Below are 17,481 nucleotides of genomic sequence, written 5' to 3'. Positions count from 1 at the left end.
CGGGGGTGGGGGGGTTGAGGGGTGGTAATCATTTCCTCTACTTGAGATCCACCTCTGCGTCTTTGGGTGAAATTGTTCAGGGTCTCAACAGTCCTAGGGGTACCAACACGCCTTCAAACACCCCCCACTGAGGACCCTTTCCACAGCGCTCACAAAAAGGCAACACACCACTTTGCGCCAGATACCGGCGCGGGTCCCACACTCACCCACGCAGAGTTAACTCTTGAGGCGGATCGTGGTGCCTCGCGCGCGGGAGGTGACTTACCGCCCTAGACTCGCAGCTCTGCTCTCCGCCTTGGCTTCCGGGCGCCGGCTGCAGAACCGCGGAGTATTCCAACTACCTGGAATCCCCCAAGAACTCCTAGCCCCGCTCCTCGCGACCGACCGCTGGCTGGCCATAGCCTGGGCCCAGGAAGGTGCGCGCAGCTGCCCTCCGCGCGCTCGGGCCCAAGCGGCGGGAGCCCGCAGCCTCCTGCGTCTTCCCAGAACCTGCCGGCAGCTCTGACCGCTCCTTGGCTAGAGTTTGGGTCCAGGCTCCACACCAGGAGTTCACCCGGAGGGGTGGGGGTGTTGCTGGGGCTTGGTGTCCAAGCACTGTTTATGGGCGGGGGTGGGGGACACAACTGTAGCTGTGGCCACGACTCCCGTGCCCGCAGTTCGCTTTGCTTGCCGCACCGCTGCGCGCAGACAACCTGACTGTCGCCCGCACCGCTGCTGCGAAGCCCGCGGACACCAGCCGCCAGGGTGCGGGAACGATCAATTCTATTTCCCTTCCCGGTATTTAAAATACTGTGTTTTGAGAGAGCGCGGACCGCAGGTTCTTTAAAGGGGGGGAAAAAAAAACATTATTTTTTTTCAGGGCTCGCAATGGAAACTCGTGGAAGCGCGCTTGCGTGCGTTTGTGTGTACGCAGGTGGGGTCGGATCCGAGTCAAGGTGTCTCGTGGTGTGACAACGCTTACTCCTCGCAACTCCTCAACTTTGTGGACGACAGTGAGTCTTTCCCAGGACCATTGTCGCTGGCATCGCCTTTACAAAACCACAAACACATTAACAAGCCTCCCAAGGCTTTAATTCTCAGGGGCGTTTGGGGAGGCCAGTTACCTGCTGGCGTCTTCCACGCGGTCCAGACTCGGTTCGGGCTGAGGTGACTCCGCGATTCGGGACGGTGGCAGTGGGGGAGGGGACTGACCGCCGATGCTAGCCCTGGAGAAAGAAAGTAGGGGAAGACTGCCCGGCGGGGTTTGGACCGAACTGAACCAAGCCAGGAAAGCCTGGATTTTACTGTCCTAGGCTTCCTGGTCAAGGCTTTCTGGAGCTTGGCGTTTGATAAATATAGCCTGGCATTTGCCCCTGACTTAGATTCTGTTTCCATATTTAGCCGCTTGCACAATGATTTTAGATGATGTCACTTAGAGCTAAACGACAAAATTGATCTCAGATTTGCTTGGCCTCTAAAGCCTGGTTAAACAGATTGAGAATTAAAAAGACAGAGGCAGCGAGGGGGAGGGGCGGGGCGGGGGAAGGGGTGCGCGGGCGGCAGCGGCGGCGCCCCCGCCTCTTCTGGGCGGGGGCAGCTCGCTCGCCAATGAGAAGTAGTCAGAGACTACAGAGGGAGAAAAAAAAAAGTTTTCCTGTTGACTGTTGGAAGCGAATTGAGCAATTATCTAGTTTACCTTCTCCTCTTGGAAGTTAACGATTGGCGAGATCTTGGCTGCGTTATTGACACAACACTTTCTATTGATAGAAATAAGTAGTGATTGTCCCCGAGTCATTGGTGCGCCAAGAACTCTGCGATGGGCTGGCAGGAGTCCATTGGGCTGGGCAGGCAGGTTCGGCTTGTGATGCTGGGGAGGAGGACAAGGAGGAGGCTGCTGGTGGTGACGGCGCCTGTCCTCTCGGCAGGTCTGTGACAAGCCGGGGACCCGGCAACGACCGATCGCTGCCACCGAGCCCCGGCCGGCAGACGGACGCTGGCGACTCAGACATGGACAGTAGCTGCCACAACGCGACCTCTAAAATGCTAGCGACTGCCCCAGCCCGGGGCAACGTGATGAGCGCATCCAAGCCCCTGGCTTTCTCCATCGAGCGCATCATGGCGCGCACCCCTGAACCCAAGGCCCTGCCGGTCCCCCACTTCCTGCAGGGCGCCGTGCCTAAGGGGGACCCCAAGCACTCTCTGCATCTCAACTCGTCGATCCCCTGCATGATCCCCTTCGTGCCGGTGGCCTACGACCCGAGCGCCAAAGCCGGAGTGACGGGCTCGGAGCCGCGCAAGACGGCGGTGGAGGCCCCGACGGTGCCGGCCGTGGCGCCCGCGGCGCCCGCGTTCAGCTGCGGCGACCTGCTCAACTGCGCGCTGAGCCTCAAGGGCGACCTGGCCCGCGACGCGCTGCCACTGCAGCAGTACAAGCTGGTGAGGCCGCGCGTGGTCAACCACTCCTCGTTCCACGCCATGGGCGCCCTATGCTACCTGAACCGAGGGGACGGCCCGTGCCACCCCGCCGCCGGCGTGAACATCCACCCCGTGGCCTCCTACTTTCTCAGCTCCCCTTTGCACCCGCAGCCCAAAACATATTTAGCCGAAAGGAATAAACTGGTGGTTCCGGCGGTGGAGAAGTACCCTTCCGGGGTAGCTTTCAAAGACCTGTCCCAGGCTCAGCTGCAGCACTACATGAAAGAAAGTGCCCAGCTTTTGTCGGAAAAAATCGCCTTCAAAGCCTCGGATTTCAGTCGCGGCTCTCCTAATGCTAAACCCAAAGTTTTCACCTGCGAAGTATGCGGAAAGGCAAGTACTAAAAAGGAAGATCCCGTCCTAACTTTCCCTCCCTTCTTTTCTCCCTTCCTTCCATCCTTCCTTCCATTCATCTTTCCACCCTCCCTTCCTTCCTTCGTCTCTTTCTTTCATCCCCCTTTCCTTTTCCTGTTCCTTCCTTTCACCCTTTCTTCCATCCATCCATCTTTCCTTTTCATTAGTTTGGGGAGGTAATTATATCTACTTGTCACACTTCCCTCCTTTCTGTCCACCTTGATTTCAAATTGTTTCTTTGGCTAACCTGTTTTACGTGTGCTTAATTTCAAGGTCTTTAACGCTCACTATAACTTAACCCGTCACATGCCGGTGCACACAGGAGCCAGGCCCTTCGTTTGCAAAGTGTGTGGGAAAGGGTTCCGGCAAGCCAGCACCCTTTGCCGGCACAAGATCATCCACACGCAGGTGGGTTCCTCTGCCGCGGTGTCATCTGGCAGACTGCGGAATGGACGAACATGGTCGATAGGGTCTCACCTAAAGTCGCAGATTTGTTTGAGGAGAGCCAGGCCTTGGAGTTGTTCTGTGCTGCGAACGGGACTCCACAAAGTAGTCACAGCAAACTCCCTTAATGTCTCTGCCTTCTCTCCCCCTGCTTAGGAGAAGCCTCACAAGTGCAGCCAGTGCGGCAAAGCATTCAACAGGAGTTCTACCTTAAACACGCACACGCGAATCCACGCAGGGTACAAGCCCTTCGTGTGTGAATTCTGTGGCAAAGGATTTCATCAAAAAGGTATTGGGACCAGGAGATCTTTCCTCTGGTGCAGGTCTTAGGAAAGTCATTCTGAATCTCAGGTGGGGAGGGGGTATCTTATCTGAGAAAATGACCTTTAAAGTGCAACCAAGTTACCTGCGGTTTAAGTTGTTCTCCCTCCCTACCACCAAATACGATCACTGTTAGAGAAGGGCCACAGATCGCATACCAAAGGAATACTTCTTTTCAGCCGTCTGTTTTCGTTGTTTTTTTTTTTTGTGTGTGTGTGTGTTAATAAATAAAAGAAAACGAATTCAATGTTCATGTTAAAAAAAATACATTTATGGGAACCGTCACCCTGCATCTCCTGGGTTGGAGCAGCCCTCCTTAGGTGCTCCTCTACCTCCCCTTCAAGCTCTTTCTGACAGTCATTTGTCTGTTTCAGGGAATTACAAAAACCACAAGTTGACCCACAGCGGGGAGAAGCAGTTCAAGTGCAATATCTGCAACAAGGCTTTCCACCAGGTTTACAACCTCACCTTCCACATGCACACCCACAACGACAAGAAGCCTTTCACCTGCCCCACTTGTGGCAAGGGATTTTGCAGGAACTTTGACCTCAAGAAACACGTCCGCAAACTGCACGACAGCAGCCTGGGGCTGACCCGCACACCCCCGGGGGAGCCGGGCAGTAGTGACCCGCCGCCCCCACTTCCGCAGCCTCCACCACCAGCAACTCTGCCGCCCCTGCCGCCCCCGCTACCGCCCCCTGGGCCTCTGCAGCCTGGCCTCCACCAAGGCCACCAGTGATAGAGGCCAAGGTTTTCCCAAACCCAGTCAGCCCCCCACCCCCACTATCACGGAGGCAGGCAGACTAGACCTGGACCTCCTGACCCAAGCTCCTCTGATGAACCCAGGGCATGTTGGGCCCCTACCTTAGGGCAGACCAGAAGCCTCTGCATTCCTCAACCTTTAGCCTCTTGCATGCACATGCTAAATGGTTTTGTGTATTATATTCTATATAGGCACTAACAATTATGAGAAATTTGGAGGGTTTATTTTATTTTTTAATTTGAAAAGACCTTTCATCTCAGGTGGAGAGATGATGCTTGTTTTGTTTTGTTTTTTAAACAAATTTCTGCTGTATTTATTGAAATCTGTATTATTCTACCGGGGAATGCTGCACCATTTTAATTTTATTATTGTATATATGTCCATTGTGTTGGTTCTGCTGTCTCCAGATGCCTGCTGATCGTTTATTATTTTCCTCTCCACCGAAGCAACAAAACCCTGTGTGTATGTTACACACACACACACACACACACACACACACACACACACACACACACAGATGTGTGTGCCTATAAAGGCACGTTGCACACCTGTGCGCCCACACATTAGATAAGGGTGGTTCATTATGAATGAAATTTGGTTTTGATTCCTGCACGTGGAAGTTGATTTATTATTGACTGTTGGAAATAAACACTTGGAACATGCTTATTTAATCAACAAACTTTATGGCTGTTTGTATGATTCAGCTGAAGATCCTGGTCCTGATCCTCCAATGCACCCCCACCAAGAACAAAACAAAACAAAAAAAAAACAAAAAAGTTCAACCCTGGATTAGTAATACTTAATGATTTGATCTGACTACTAAATACAAATGGTCTTTCCACATGCTTACAGCGAGGTTAGCAAACTTGGTTGAGCTGAAAGAAGATGGGCATTAGCCTAACAGAAATATAACTTGTCTTGGGTCTTGTTAGACTTGTAAGACATAAAGTGAGAATGGAATATCCAGTGTCTCTACTTTACATATTCCCACTAACATATTATAATAATATGGGTAGAAAGTAGTCTTCCCATCCAGAAGGCACATTCTGACTTGTACAAAGCTGGCAAGGAGAGCTCTGTGTTTCTGTATGTGTATACATGTTTACAGACGACCATACTTTCCATTCAAGGAGGAAACGTGGATGAAAACCAAGCTGTGGTGGGTGCCAGGTCCTTGAAATGCGTCAAGTGATAATCAGCAGCTCCGCTGTGAGCACGGGCTCTGGTGTTTTCCAACTGCAAGCCTCCCCTGTTTTCATGCCAAAACAGTGAAACAACTGCTAAAGACTTTAATTAAGAGGGGTAATTAGTTCAGATTTATCAAAGCCGGGTTGTTATACTATTAGCTGCTCAGCAGAAACTGCCAGACAAACTCACAGGCTAGCACAGTAGTCCCGCTGGAACTGGCCACATCCAGGGAGTGGGGCTGCTGGGAGCAGGCAGCAGAAGTCACAGTCTTATGGCCACTGCCCCGCCACCCTCCCATGCCCTGTGGGTGTGTCTGGGGTCCTCCTTTGTCACAGGAACCCCCACAGCCTGGGCTGTGGGCTGCAGGAATCCACCTCAGATCCATACCACCAGCTCAAGTTCTAAAAAAAAAAAAACCAAAAAAAAAAAAAAAACAACAAAAAATAACCAAACAAATATTTTATTCTTGTGCGCCTGCAGCTGGGCAGACTCACCAGCCCCAAGGAGAGATGCAGGGTGTCAGTGAGCCTCACTTTTCTCTGTCTTGCCTGGCCCAAGGAAAGGTAGTGCTGTAGGCAGTGACGTTGGAGGGGGCACTACAGATTGTAGTTGCAACTTCCTAGGCAACTCACATTTATGACCCAAGGTATGGACTCTTCTGGGCACAAAGAGTGGCCTAGGAGGCAGGAAGGTGACAAAAACCATGGAAGATGGCTGTGGGAGAGGGTGCAACTGTCCGACAGAGGCCCTCCCAAACAATGCCTAGCTAGGTTCCTTCAGGGTTGGAAAGAGATCTGGGGTGTGTTTGTGTGTGTGTGTGTGTGTGTGTGTGTGTGTGTGTGTGTGTGTGTGTATGTGTGTGTGCATACTCTAGAACAGGGGAATGTGTTACCACCCACTACCCACTGTGATGTGACTTTCCCAGGGCTTGACCCAGTGGGTACAACCAACCCTAAACCCAACCTGGAGAAGTCCCTTCTCAACAATGATGAGATTTGGTTTGGTTCTCATCTCAGTCCCACGTTGTTCTTTTGTTGAGATAAAATCCACTTTGCATTTGAGGAGGGCTTGGAAATGCCTCAGTAGATAGATTCTGAACCTGCCATCCCACATAAGCTCTGTGCCTCTATCTGAATATGGCATCTACTTGATTATCTGGTTCCAGGCTCTGACCACATTCTCTGGAGCTGCCAGTGCAGGCCAGACAGTGTCAGGAAGCACTTCCCAGAAGACAACCACCTTTTCAAAATGGCTTATTGGGTCTTGACAGCATGAGTTTTCCTTGAGAATGGGGTCATTATAACCCATCTATCTATCTATCTATCTATCTATCTATCTATCTATCTATCTATCATCTATCTATCTATCTATTTTTTTTTAAGTTCAAGGGCAAAAAAATAACCCTTGCTTCTTGAATTCATTCTCAATTAGTATTTGACCTTACTATTAAAACTCAGTCTGTAATTTCTCTCTAGACATTCAAGGTCCATTGTACTGAGGTGGGAAACAAAATGAAGATTATTCAGGAAAGTTAATAACCCATAAAGTACTTCTAGTTGGGGTATTTATATGGCGCATTTCCACCTATCTTGTGCCAATGTTCTCTGGCTTATTGAATATAGATGTTTTTCATGGAAGAAATGAATTATTTTGTGGCAATACAGAAATAGAGGAAGAAGAAAGGAGTACAAGAGGTAGGAAGGGAAAGGGGTGGGGAGAACGGAGAAAATAGAGGATCTGTGATATAGAAAATGTGTTACTGTCATATGGAATGACCTTGTATAAAGTAATATTCCGATGCTGCAGTAGTTCCAGGGGAGGAAATGGTTGTCTGCCAGCTAACAGGTTTGAGCAGCCTGGAGTGTTGGTGATTACACAGAGGAGGCCACAAGGAAAATCTCTAAAACTAAGCACTCAAGAGAACCACTTGTCAGGAGATCAATGAACTTTGATTTATGACACAGCTCTCAGAGCTTACTATAATCAAGGAGTATCTCCTTAAGGAAAGTATGAGCTCAGGGATTAAGTTTATGGGAGGAAAACTGGTAAAGTAGGACACTTAGCTGGTAGTCAATGGAAAGCCTTACAATTCTTCCCCCTGGCAAATACTGACAGGTGATTTTTCTTTTCTTTGACTATCTATCCTCTGTCTGTGTGAGCTTACATAGCTTTTTTTTTTTTTTTTAAACACTTACTCATCAAACCTGTACTCTAAAGACTATGTACAGCTGGCTTTGACTCAGTTCATCGTTATTGCACTGGCCATCAGCCAACATCTCTCTCATTTACTAAGGATGGAGGCCAGTGTCTACATTATGGAAATGGCTTATCTCCAACTTTTAAAAAATAATTTTATCTATTTATTTGCACATGTGTATGTGTGTGTGTGTGTGGGGGGGTAATCCTGGGTCTCTGACTCTACATGGGTGCTGGGTAATCTAACCCAGGTCAGTAGGTTTTGCAAGCAGGCACTTTTAACCTCTGAGACATCTTTCCAACCCTAATCTCCAACTTTTTGTTACAAGGGAAGATGGCTCCATAGGGGTGCTGGGATTTTTGTTCTTGTTGTTCACATTTGGAAATCAAAATTTTATAAAATAAAATTAATACTGTTAGTAGCTAACCCCTATCTATTTAAAACAGATCCCAAATCTGGACTTCTAACAATCTTTCCCCAAATGTAAAATTTTATTCAGGCTTTTAAAACTTTAAGAACAAGTTATGTAAGAGGAGGACTAAGTTGTCACATTTCAGTAGTAAGGAAAGGAATTACATAATGGCCTTCTCAGAGAACTGCTTGAGCCCAGCATGGTGGCACATGCCTTTTATTCCAGCACTTGGGAAGCAGAGGTAGGATGATTGCCATTAGTTTGGGGCAAGCCTGAGACACCATAGTGAATTCCAGATCAGCCTGGGCTCAAGCAAGACCCAACCACAACCACAACAACAACAAGCAGCTTGTTAGTGAAATTTGAAACTTAATGAATTTCTTATGGAACTTTATGTTTTCCATCATGCAGAAATAACTAATCTATGAGACATAGTGCAGCCATCATTCCCAGAAACAGGCCATTCTTGTTGGATAGATTTCCTTTTTTGATTAGTGGCAGTCACTGGGGTAAAGGAAACTTATTTTGCCAGAACTGGGGACAGCTTAAAGAACTGACTATGATGCAACTGTAATGGGTATGTTTTGAGCATCCCAAATTGTAAGGTATAAATAAATAAGTTCAGCATGGGGGCAGAATAGAAGCTTTCCTTCATTACTTTATAAACTCTAGTATTAGATAAATCTTTATTATTGATAAAGTTTACTCTAAGGGATGACGGCTTGTTCTATTATGAGAATGATAGAGCTTTAAAGAGGTTGAACATCAAAATCTAAATCCTAGTGGGTCAGAATATGAAGTTGTTGGCTATGAAGAGAAGGAAATTTTTTTTAAAGATTCATTTATTTATTTATTAGAGAGAGATAGAGATAGGGAGAGAGAATGAGCATGCCTCCAACCACTGCAAAAGAATTCCAGATGCATGCGCCACCAGGTGCATCTGGCTTACATGGGACATGGAGAATCGAACCTGGGTCCTTAAGGTTCACCGACATGTGCCTTAAGTGCTAAGCCATCTCTCCAACCTGAGAAGGAATAATTTAATCCCCATAAAACATTGACTTTTATATGTCTTGCTGAAATCACATTGCCTTAACCCAGGAAGTTAGATGGCTTAATATGTTAAATATAAACTGAAAAGTTCCAGGCATGGTAGCACACACCTGTAATCTCAGCACTCAGGAGGCAGAGGTAGAAGGATTGCCATAAGTTTGAGGTCACCCTAAAACTACATAGTGAATTCCAGGTCAGTCTGGGCTAGAGTGAGACCCTACTTCAAAAAAATAAAAATAAAAAAAGACTTTAAAGTAAAACTGTATTTATAAGTAAATGATACCTTGTTATGAATTTCACCACTTCTAAGAATTACTGCTTGTGCCCATTCCGGCTCCAGAGAAAAGCAGAAAAAAAATAAATAGTGCTTATCAACACACCCATCAGTTGTGACGCTTGGCACTACAAAGGCTGAGGTGGCATTGGTGTCAAATGAAATCATGGTACTATTGGTCTAGGTGAGATCAAGTTGCCAATTAAAGATGGGATAAAATTCTGTCAATGCAAGTCTCTTGGGTTAATATTTTGATGTCAAACAAATTCTGCTGGTGGGTACAAAGGTGTACCACCTCAGCCTTTAACACCAATGAACAGAAAACATACATGATTATATGTGATAATTTTGTTCCTGTTCTATGATCTGGTAAATTTTTACTTTACCTCAAACTCCATTGTGGATAACAGGTGACAATGCAGACAGAAAAATGTAACAACCATGGAACATTTTCTCAGCAAAGCTATGTAGACATGGGACTTCCTCTCCACTATTGCATGGAGTAAGATACCTTACACTGGGTTAAACTAACATTGTTGTAGGTTAAGGCCTCGAACCCGCAGAAATCCTCCTACCTCAGCTTCCTAAGTGCTGAAATTAAAAGCATGTGACACTTTGGAAACACACACATTTAATCCATAGCAGTGGGTTGAATAGTCCAAAAGTGTACTTTGCTTACACAAGAAGGCTCTATGTAAGGATAGACTTATATTTAAGGGAGGTGAAGACAAAACAGAATAGCCGATTGCTATGTGTGAATCTTATTTCAGTTCTAATTCCATCAATGTACTATAAAAGTTAATTTGTGATATTCAAGAACACAGTGAATTTGAACTCTGACTGGATGTTTAATAAAACTGAAGAATGATGCAGAAGTTTGGTCCCATCACCTTCTAATCTTGCCATGCTAGAAACTAAGCTTCTCCCACAGGACCAGTAGGGTTCACTTCAGATGCAAACTATGACAGTATACAATGAAAGCCAGGTCTATAGCTCAGTGTCATAGCACTTTCATAGCACGTAATACACCCTGCATTCTATTCCCAGAACTGCAGGAAAAGGAGGAATGGATTGATTACTATTTTTAAGTGTAAACAGAAAAGTAAACCTTTATATAAGAATATAGGGATGGACAGGATTTATTTCAAAAAGCTCTACTCCACAACATTGGATAATATGGAGGAAATGGAGGAATTCCTGGACACATACCATCTACCAAAGCTAAAATCTACCAGAGCAGATTAATCTCCTAAACGAATCTATTACACCCATAGAAATTGAATAGGTAATCAAAAACCTCCCCAAAAAGAAGAGTCCAGGACCAGATGGCTTCTCAGCTGAATTCTATCAAACCTTTATGGAAGAACTGAAACTAATCTTTCTCAAACTTTGCCATACAATTGGAGAACAGGGAAAGCTCCCCAACTCTTTTTATGAAGCTAGTATCACCCTAATACCAAAATCAGGCAGAGATACCACAAGAGAATAAAACTACAGGCCTATTTCCCTAATGAACTTAGACTTAAAGATCCTGACCAAAATTGTCAAAAACTGAATCCAACAACACATTGAAGGCATTATGCAGGTAGGCTTCATCCCAGGAATGCAGGAGTGGTTCAACATATGGAAATCTGTTAATGTAATATACCACCTAAACAAGGTTAAACACAAAAACCACATGTTCATTTTGATAGATGCAGAAAAAGCCTTTGACAAAATACAACATCACGTCATGATCAAAACATTGGAGAGAATTGGCATGGTCTGTTTATATCTCAATATAGTAAGGCTATATACAAAACTCCGAAAGCCCACATAATACTTAATGGAGAGAGACTGAAGGAATTCCCATTGAGATCAAGAACAAGACAGGGGTGTCCACTCTCACCTCTGCTTTTCAACATAGTACTGGAAGTCCTAGCTCAAGCAATAAGACAGGAGAAAGAAATAAAATGGATACAAATTGGAAAGGAAGAAGTTAAGTTAGCTCTATTCACAAATGACATGATTCTAGACATAAGAGACCTGAGAGCCTATATCTCAAAACTCTTAAGGTGATTAATATCTTCAGCAAATCAGCAGGATACAAAATTAATGCATAAAATCAGTAGCCTTTCTATATGCAAATGACAAAGATGCAGAGAAAGAAATAAGGGACATGGTCCCATTTTCAATAGCAACAACAACAAAAATACCTTGGAATAACATTAACCAAGGAAGTGAAAGGTCTATACAATAAAAACATAAAAACACTCAAAAAAGAAATTGAGGAGAACTTGAGAAAATGGAAAGATCTCCCTTGCTTCTGCAAAGGCAGAATTAATGTTGTGAAAATGGCAATCCTACCAAAGGTAATATACAGATTTAAGGCAATACCAAACAAAATCCCAACATTGTTTTTCACAGAGAGAAAAAATGATCTCAAAATTCATATGGAAAGGCAGAAGGCCTCAGATATCTAAGCATATCCTCAGCAAAAGAAATACCTCTGGAGGCATCACTATACCTGACCTAAAGCTATATTACAAAGCCATAGTAATAAAAACAGCATGGTACTGGCATAAAAACAGGAGTATAGACCAAAGGAACAAACTTGAGGACCCGGACTTTGGGTCAAGTAACTATAGCTACTTGATATTTGACAAAGCCCCTAACAATATAGGCTGGAAAACAGACAGAATTTTCAACAAATGGTGTAGGACAAACTGGATAAACATATGCAGGAATTTGAAACTTGATTCACACATCTCACCATGCACAACAACCAAGTCCAAATGGATCAAAGACCTCAATATAAGATCAGAATCTCATTGACTACCGGAATCAAAAACAGGAGGAACTTCCCATGATATAGGAATGGGAAAAGGCTTCCCTAACAAAACCCCAGTAGCACAGGACCTTCAACAATCACTCAATCAATGGAATCACATGAAGCTGAAAAGTTTCTTCACACACAAACATACAGTAAGCAGAGCCAATAGATTACCCACAGAATGGGAGAAAATATTTGCTAAATATTCAACTGACAGAGGCCTAATTTCTAGAACCTACAAAGAACTCAAAAACCTAAACAATAATAAGTCAAACAACCTACTCACAAAATGGGGCAAAGAGCTGGACAGGCAGTTCACAGAAGAAGAAATACAAATGGCAAACACACACGTAAGGCAATGTTCATCATCAGGGATATTGCTAAGGGTCCCAAAATGAGTAGAACAGTCCCCTCAGCAAAGACTATTTGGCCCACAGTGTCAGGAGGACCTTTGTTTAGAGATTCCAGTTCTTAACATAGATTCTGATTGTGTCAATTTGGCCCCTTGCTCTGACCTGTTTACCTGAGTACTAATTTGTAATTCACTCAACTGTCAAAGACTGTCAACTTGGGTTTCCACTGATATGTCTTACAACTTATTGAATTGCTCCTCTGCAATGTTATCAAGCCCATTTGGTGACATTTTTATTTCAGATATATTTTCCCTTCTAGAATTTTGATTTATTCTTCTTTTTATAGTTTCATTTCCCCTGTGGAGATTCCCCATATGTTTACTCATTATGCCCCACATTTTCATTTTCATTTGAATAATTGAAGATTAATATAGCAGCTGTTTAAAGTTTTTGCTTGCTAATTTCAACACCTTTGTTTCTAATGTTTGTTTGACATTTGTTTCTAATGTTTGTTTATTGTCAAATTGCATGTCATATTTTCTTTCTTCTTTGCCTGCCTATTAAATTATACATACATACACACATACACACACATATATGTATTCATATATGTATATATTGGATGGTCAAGGTACTGTCTCACTCTAGCCCAGGCTGACCTAGAACTCACTGTGTAATCTCAGGGTAGCCTAAAACTCATAGTGATCTTCCTACCTCTACCTCTTAAGTGCTGGGATTGAAAGCATTTGTCACCACACCTTGGCTTAATTATATATTTTTTGCTAGTTATTGTACCCACTGAATTTTTGGTAGTCTGGATTTCTATGATGACCATCCTAAACCGACAGTTGTTCAATGTTCAAATAGTTACGTCCTATGTTTTGCCTAGTGTTGCAGTCAGATTCACATTGCTGGTAGAAATAACCCAACCAAGAGCAGCTTGTGAGAAAAAAAATGAGGTTTATTTTGGTTAACAGGCTTGAGGGGAAGCTCCATCATGGCAGGGAAAACGACGGCATGAGCAGAGGGTAGACATCATCCCCTGACCAACACCAGGTGGACAACAGGAACAGGAGAGTATGCCAAACACTGGCATGGGGAAAATGGCTATAACACCCATAAACCCGCCCCTGACAATAAACAGCCTCTAGGAGGCTTTAATTTCCAATTGCCATCAGCTGGGGAGAGTAGCATTCAGAACACCTAAGTTTATGGGGGACACCTGATCAAACCACCACACCTAGTTTCATAATATGTTTATAGTAGAAACATGTTTCTGATACTCACTATGACATTTAGCATGTGTGGTAGTTTGATGTAGGTGTCCCTCATAAACTTCTGTGTTCCTAATGCTAGGTCCTCAGCTGGTGGAAATTTGGGAACTGGAGGCTCCTGTTTAATGGCACCATTTTACAGGTAAGGAATTTTGGGACTTCAGGAGTAAAGATGATGTGGGAGTGGAGTCCTGTGAAGGAGGAGATGTCCATAAGAATGCGGGAGATCCCAGGCCAAGTGAACCCCAATTTCAGATTCTTCCCCAAATTATCAGATGAGGTCTGGTACATTTAGGATGATCCGCGGTAGTAGACTTGTCCAACTTATCAAACAATTTAAGACATGGACTCAGAGAAGGGTAAATTATAAATTACAAGATTTATTTTGAAGAGCGTCAGGAGGGAAAGCAAAGCAGGAAAGTCCAAGTCAAGAGACATACCCCCTTCTCAAGCCTGGCTAGGCAGCGGGAGGGGAGACAAAGATCATGTCCTTGTCATAAGGAGGGGCCCTCTACACACACCCATGGAAGCAGAGAGCAAAGGACGAGCTGCATCACCACACTCAGGTGTGTTAGGGAAGGATTTCGGTTTGGTTGTGGGACTCAAGAGGCCGACTCAGGAAGGGTCAGCCCACAGATGTGCTAAGCCAGGAAAAACCCGAGGAAGAAGCGGGAGGTCTTTGCCTAGGAGTTGTCGCATGCAGCTGTCTTGGAGGAGACTGGATCAAAGTGGGAACTGTTTCGGTGGGCCAGTCCATAGCTAACTACCAATCAGAGCAATGCTTCTAATCTCTGCCAGGGGCACCTAAATAGGAAAAGGCAGAGCCAAAAGAAGACTAGACCATGGCTTTAGTTTTCTGATCCCAAGCTCAGGTCATTATAAGCAATCCTAAGAAAAATATTGGATTGGGCAAGTCCCAGTGATGAGTGTCATGGGATACTAAACGAATAGGGCTTTCTTTCTTTCTTTTTTTTTTTAAAAAAAATATTTTATTTTTATTCATTTACTTAGTTAACAGAGAAAGAGGGAGAGAGGAGAGAGAATGGGCACGCCAGGGCCTCTCGCCACTGCAAACGAACAGCCATTCCTCCAGCCTTGCATGGGGCTTTCCAAAGCCCAGAATAAATCCAGTCTAAGTCCACTCATAATTGGAGACAAAACTTTAGATTCTATATTAATAATCATAAAAGTTATAGGGTCTCCTTTGTTCATGGTAGAAGATGGAGTAGTATGTGATTTGGTTGGTTAGTTACTTTTGAGAAAATTAAATTTTTTGTTTGCTTATTCTTTTTTGAGGAAGGGTTTCATTCTAGCCCAGGCTGAATTGGAACTCACTCCGCAGCTTTACTACCTCCGCCTCTGCTGAGATTCAAGGCGTGTGCCACCACACCCAGCTCTCAATCTTGCTTTTGGAATTTTTTTTTTTTTTTTTTTAGCCAACATGAAACTAAATCCTAGACAAGACAGGAATATACAATTCTAGAACAAAAAGATTACCAGATTACCATCTCTCCCTGGGTTCTAAAGAGCCACATTAAGAATCAAAGTAGAGGGCTGAGTGCCGGGCGCGGTGGGTGCACGCCTTTAATCCTAGCACTCGGGAGGCAGAGGTGGGAGGATCGCCGTCAGTTCGAGGCCACCCTGAGACTCCATAGTGAATTCCAGGTCAGCCTGGGCTAGAGTAAGACCCTACCTCGAAAAACCAAAAAAAAAAAAAAAAAAAAAAAAAGAGGGCTGAGAGATGGCTTAGTGGTTAAGCGCTTGTCTTTGAAGCCTAAGGACCTACGTAAGCTAGATGCACAAGGTGCGCATGCATTTGGAGTTCCTTTGCACTGGCTGGAGGCCTTGGTGCGCCCCTTCTCTCTGCCACTCTCATTTAAGAATCAGAGTAAAGACAGGGTCTCTGTGTTTTTGCTGCTTCTGCTTGTGATTCTCCACACTTGATCTCCCACTGCCGTAGCTGCATTGGGCTGACAGATGAGCGAGCCACTTGGCTTCCAACTTTACATGGACACTGAGGAGGACTGAACTGAACTCGGGTTGGCAGGCTTGTAAGTGATTGTCTAACCACTGAGCAATCTCTCTCCGGCTCCATGCTAGGCTTTTTAACACACGTGCTGGCCATTGAATTTAGGTCCTCATGCTTACATACCAAACATTCTTACCCATTGAGTCTGCTCTGTGGTTTTCATGGGAGCATTTCCTTTTTATCATTTCATCTTCCTTGTCAATCTCATTTTATGGAAAAAATATTTTATTTTACTTTATTTTGATTTTTAAATTTATTTATGTTTTCATGGTATGGTCTTACTCTAGTCCAAGCTAACCTGGAACTCAGTCTATAATCCCAGGCTGGCTCATAATGATCCTCCTACTGACTGAGGATAGGAGAAAGTTAGCTTCTTTTAGGTAGTTTCAGCTAGACATTGAGGCTGTGCCAGAGAGAACCAGAAGATGCCACCCCACATGCCACCTCACCCTGGCACAATTCTTTTTTTTTTTAAATTTTTTTGTTTTATTTTTATGCATTTATTTGATAGCGACAGACAGATACAGAGGCAGAGAGAGAGAGAATGGGCGCGCCAGGGCCTCCAGCCACTGCAAACGAACTCCAGATGCGTGCGCCCCCTTGTACATCTGGCTAACGTGGGTTCTGGGGAATCGAGCCTCGAACCGGGGTCGTTAGGCTTCACAGGCAAGTGCTTAACCGCTAAGCCATCTCTCCAGGACACGCCTCCTCCTCCCCCCCCCCCACAATTCTGGTTGGAAATGGAGCTCATGTCTGAGAGAGACTATCTACAGCGCCCCCTACTGCCCACAGTCTAGCGTGCTACCTGGACAGACTGCCCAAGTGGGCTGGCTCTGGGATTCCTCCATATCTACAAACTAATTGGGTCTTCCCCTTGCATATAAAGGCCCTCCTGTCTTCATGTTTCTCCTTCGTGGAGCTCTCTCTGGATTCGCTCTGCGTGGATATACGCGAGAAGCTCCCCCCACCATGCACTGTTTCTAGTCTGGGCGAATTTTTCTGCTTGCCTCTCTGCTTTGTAGTTTGGGGCAACTCTCCACTTTGATTGCATGCACGATTTTCCTCTGGTCTCTGAATCGACCACGAGCATATTTCCCTTACATTCTAGATCTACCGGGTGGGTGCTCTCACTCACTACCTCCAGGCCTACTACCTGTGTAATTTTCTTAAACTTGGGGTAACCATGAGTGTAACTCTCTTCATTACTCCTCTGAATTTCTTCATCACTGCTTTGATACTTTCTCTCTTCTATTCTTCTTAAGTCATCACCATTTGCCCTTTTAACTTCTTTCTACTGGGAAAGCGCATGGCAGATGTTCCTTCCGAATCTACTTAATAAGCTTCTAAATTCTATCCTCCACGTGCTGTGGCTCTACACTAGTCTTTCCTTAAAAACCTCAATTTCTCTCAAATGAACTTTATGAACTATACAATGTTTTCCACCTAAATATGTGTTTCCTATTTTCAATGTGTTTATGACTCTGCTCCAGCCTGCCTTCCTAGAATCCAATCTCCCTTCAAATAAACCTCACAGTTTGTGATTTCTCCCTAGA

The 17,481-nt window shown here is 44.8% G+C and overlaps 1 protein-coding gene across 2 annotated transcripts; it reads left to right on the top strand.

The window, feature by feature from the left end:
- The first annotated feature begins 888 nt into the window (after window positions 1-888).
- On the top strand, window positions 889-4,990 carry Fezf1 (FEZ family zinc finger 1). Of its 2 annotated transcripts, XM_045160980.1 has the most exons (5): window positions 889-992; window positions 1,905-2,787; window positions 3,082-3,216; window positions 3,409-3,541; window positions 3,948-4,990. In XM_045160980.1, exons 2-5 carry the CDS (start codon window positions 1,987-1,989, stop codon window positions 4,310-4,312), a joined length of 1,434 nt encoding a protein of 477 aa, XP_045016915.1. In that variant the 5' UTR covers window positions 889-992; window positions 1,905-1,986; the 3' UTR covers window positions 4,313-4,990. The 2 variants fall into 2 exon arrangements, with proteins under 2 accessions (XP_045016915.1, XP_004658643.1); XM_004658586.2 differs by lacking the exon at window positions 889-992 and having other exon boundaries at window positions 1,869-2,787.
- The last annotated feature ends 12,491 nt before the right edge of the window (window positions 4,991-17,481 follow it).

The sequence above is a fragment of the Jaculus jaculus genome, chromosome 10 (genome assembly GCF_020740685.1).
Source record: "Jaculus jaculus isolate mJacJac1 chromosome 10, mJacJac1.mat.Y.cur, whole genome shotgun sequence".
Lineage (NCBI taxonomy): Eukaryota > Metazoa > Chordata > Mammalia > Rodentia > Dipodidae > Jaculus > Jaculus jaculus.
Note: the sequence above shows the minus strand (reverse complement) of the source record. Positions and strands in the feature narration are given on the sequence as shown.

Bases quoted from the DNA above. Each gene is read 5' to 3' on its own strand.
- Fezf1 (XM_045160980.1), top strand. From the start codon at position 1,987: ATGGACAGTAGCTGCCACAACGCGACCTCTAAAATGCTAGCGACTGCC. The intron at 2,788-3,081 runs GCAAGTACTAAA...CTTAATTTCAAG, and splicing joins CCTGCGAAGTATGCGGAAAG to GTCTTTAACGCTCACTATAA. The intron at 3,542-3,947 runs GTATTGGGACCA...TGTCTGTTTCAG, and splicing joins CAAAGGATTTCATCAAAAAG to GGAATTACAAAAACCACAAG.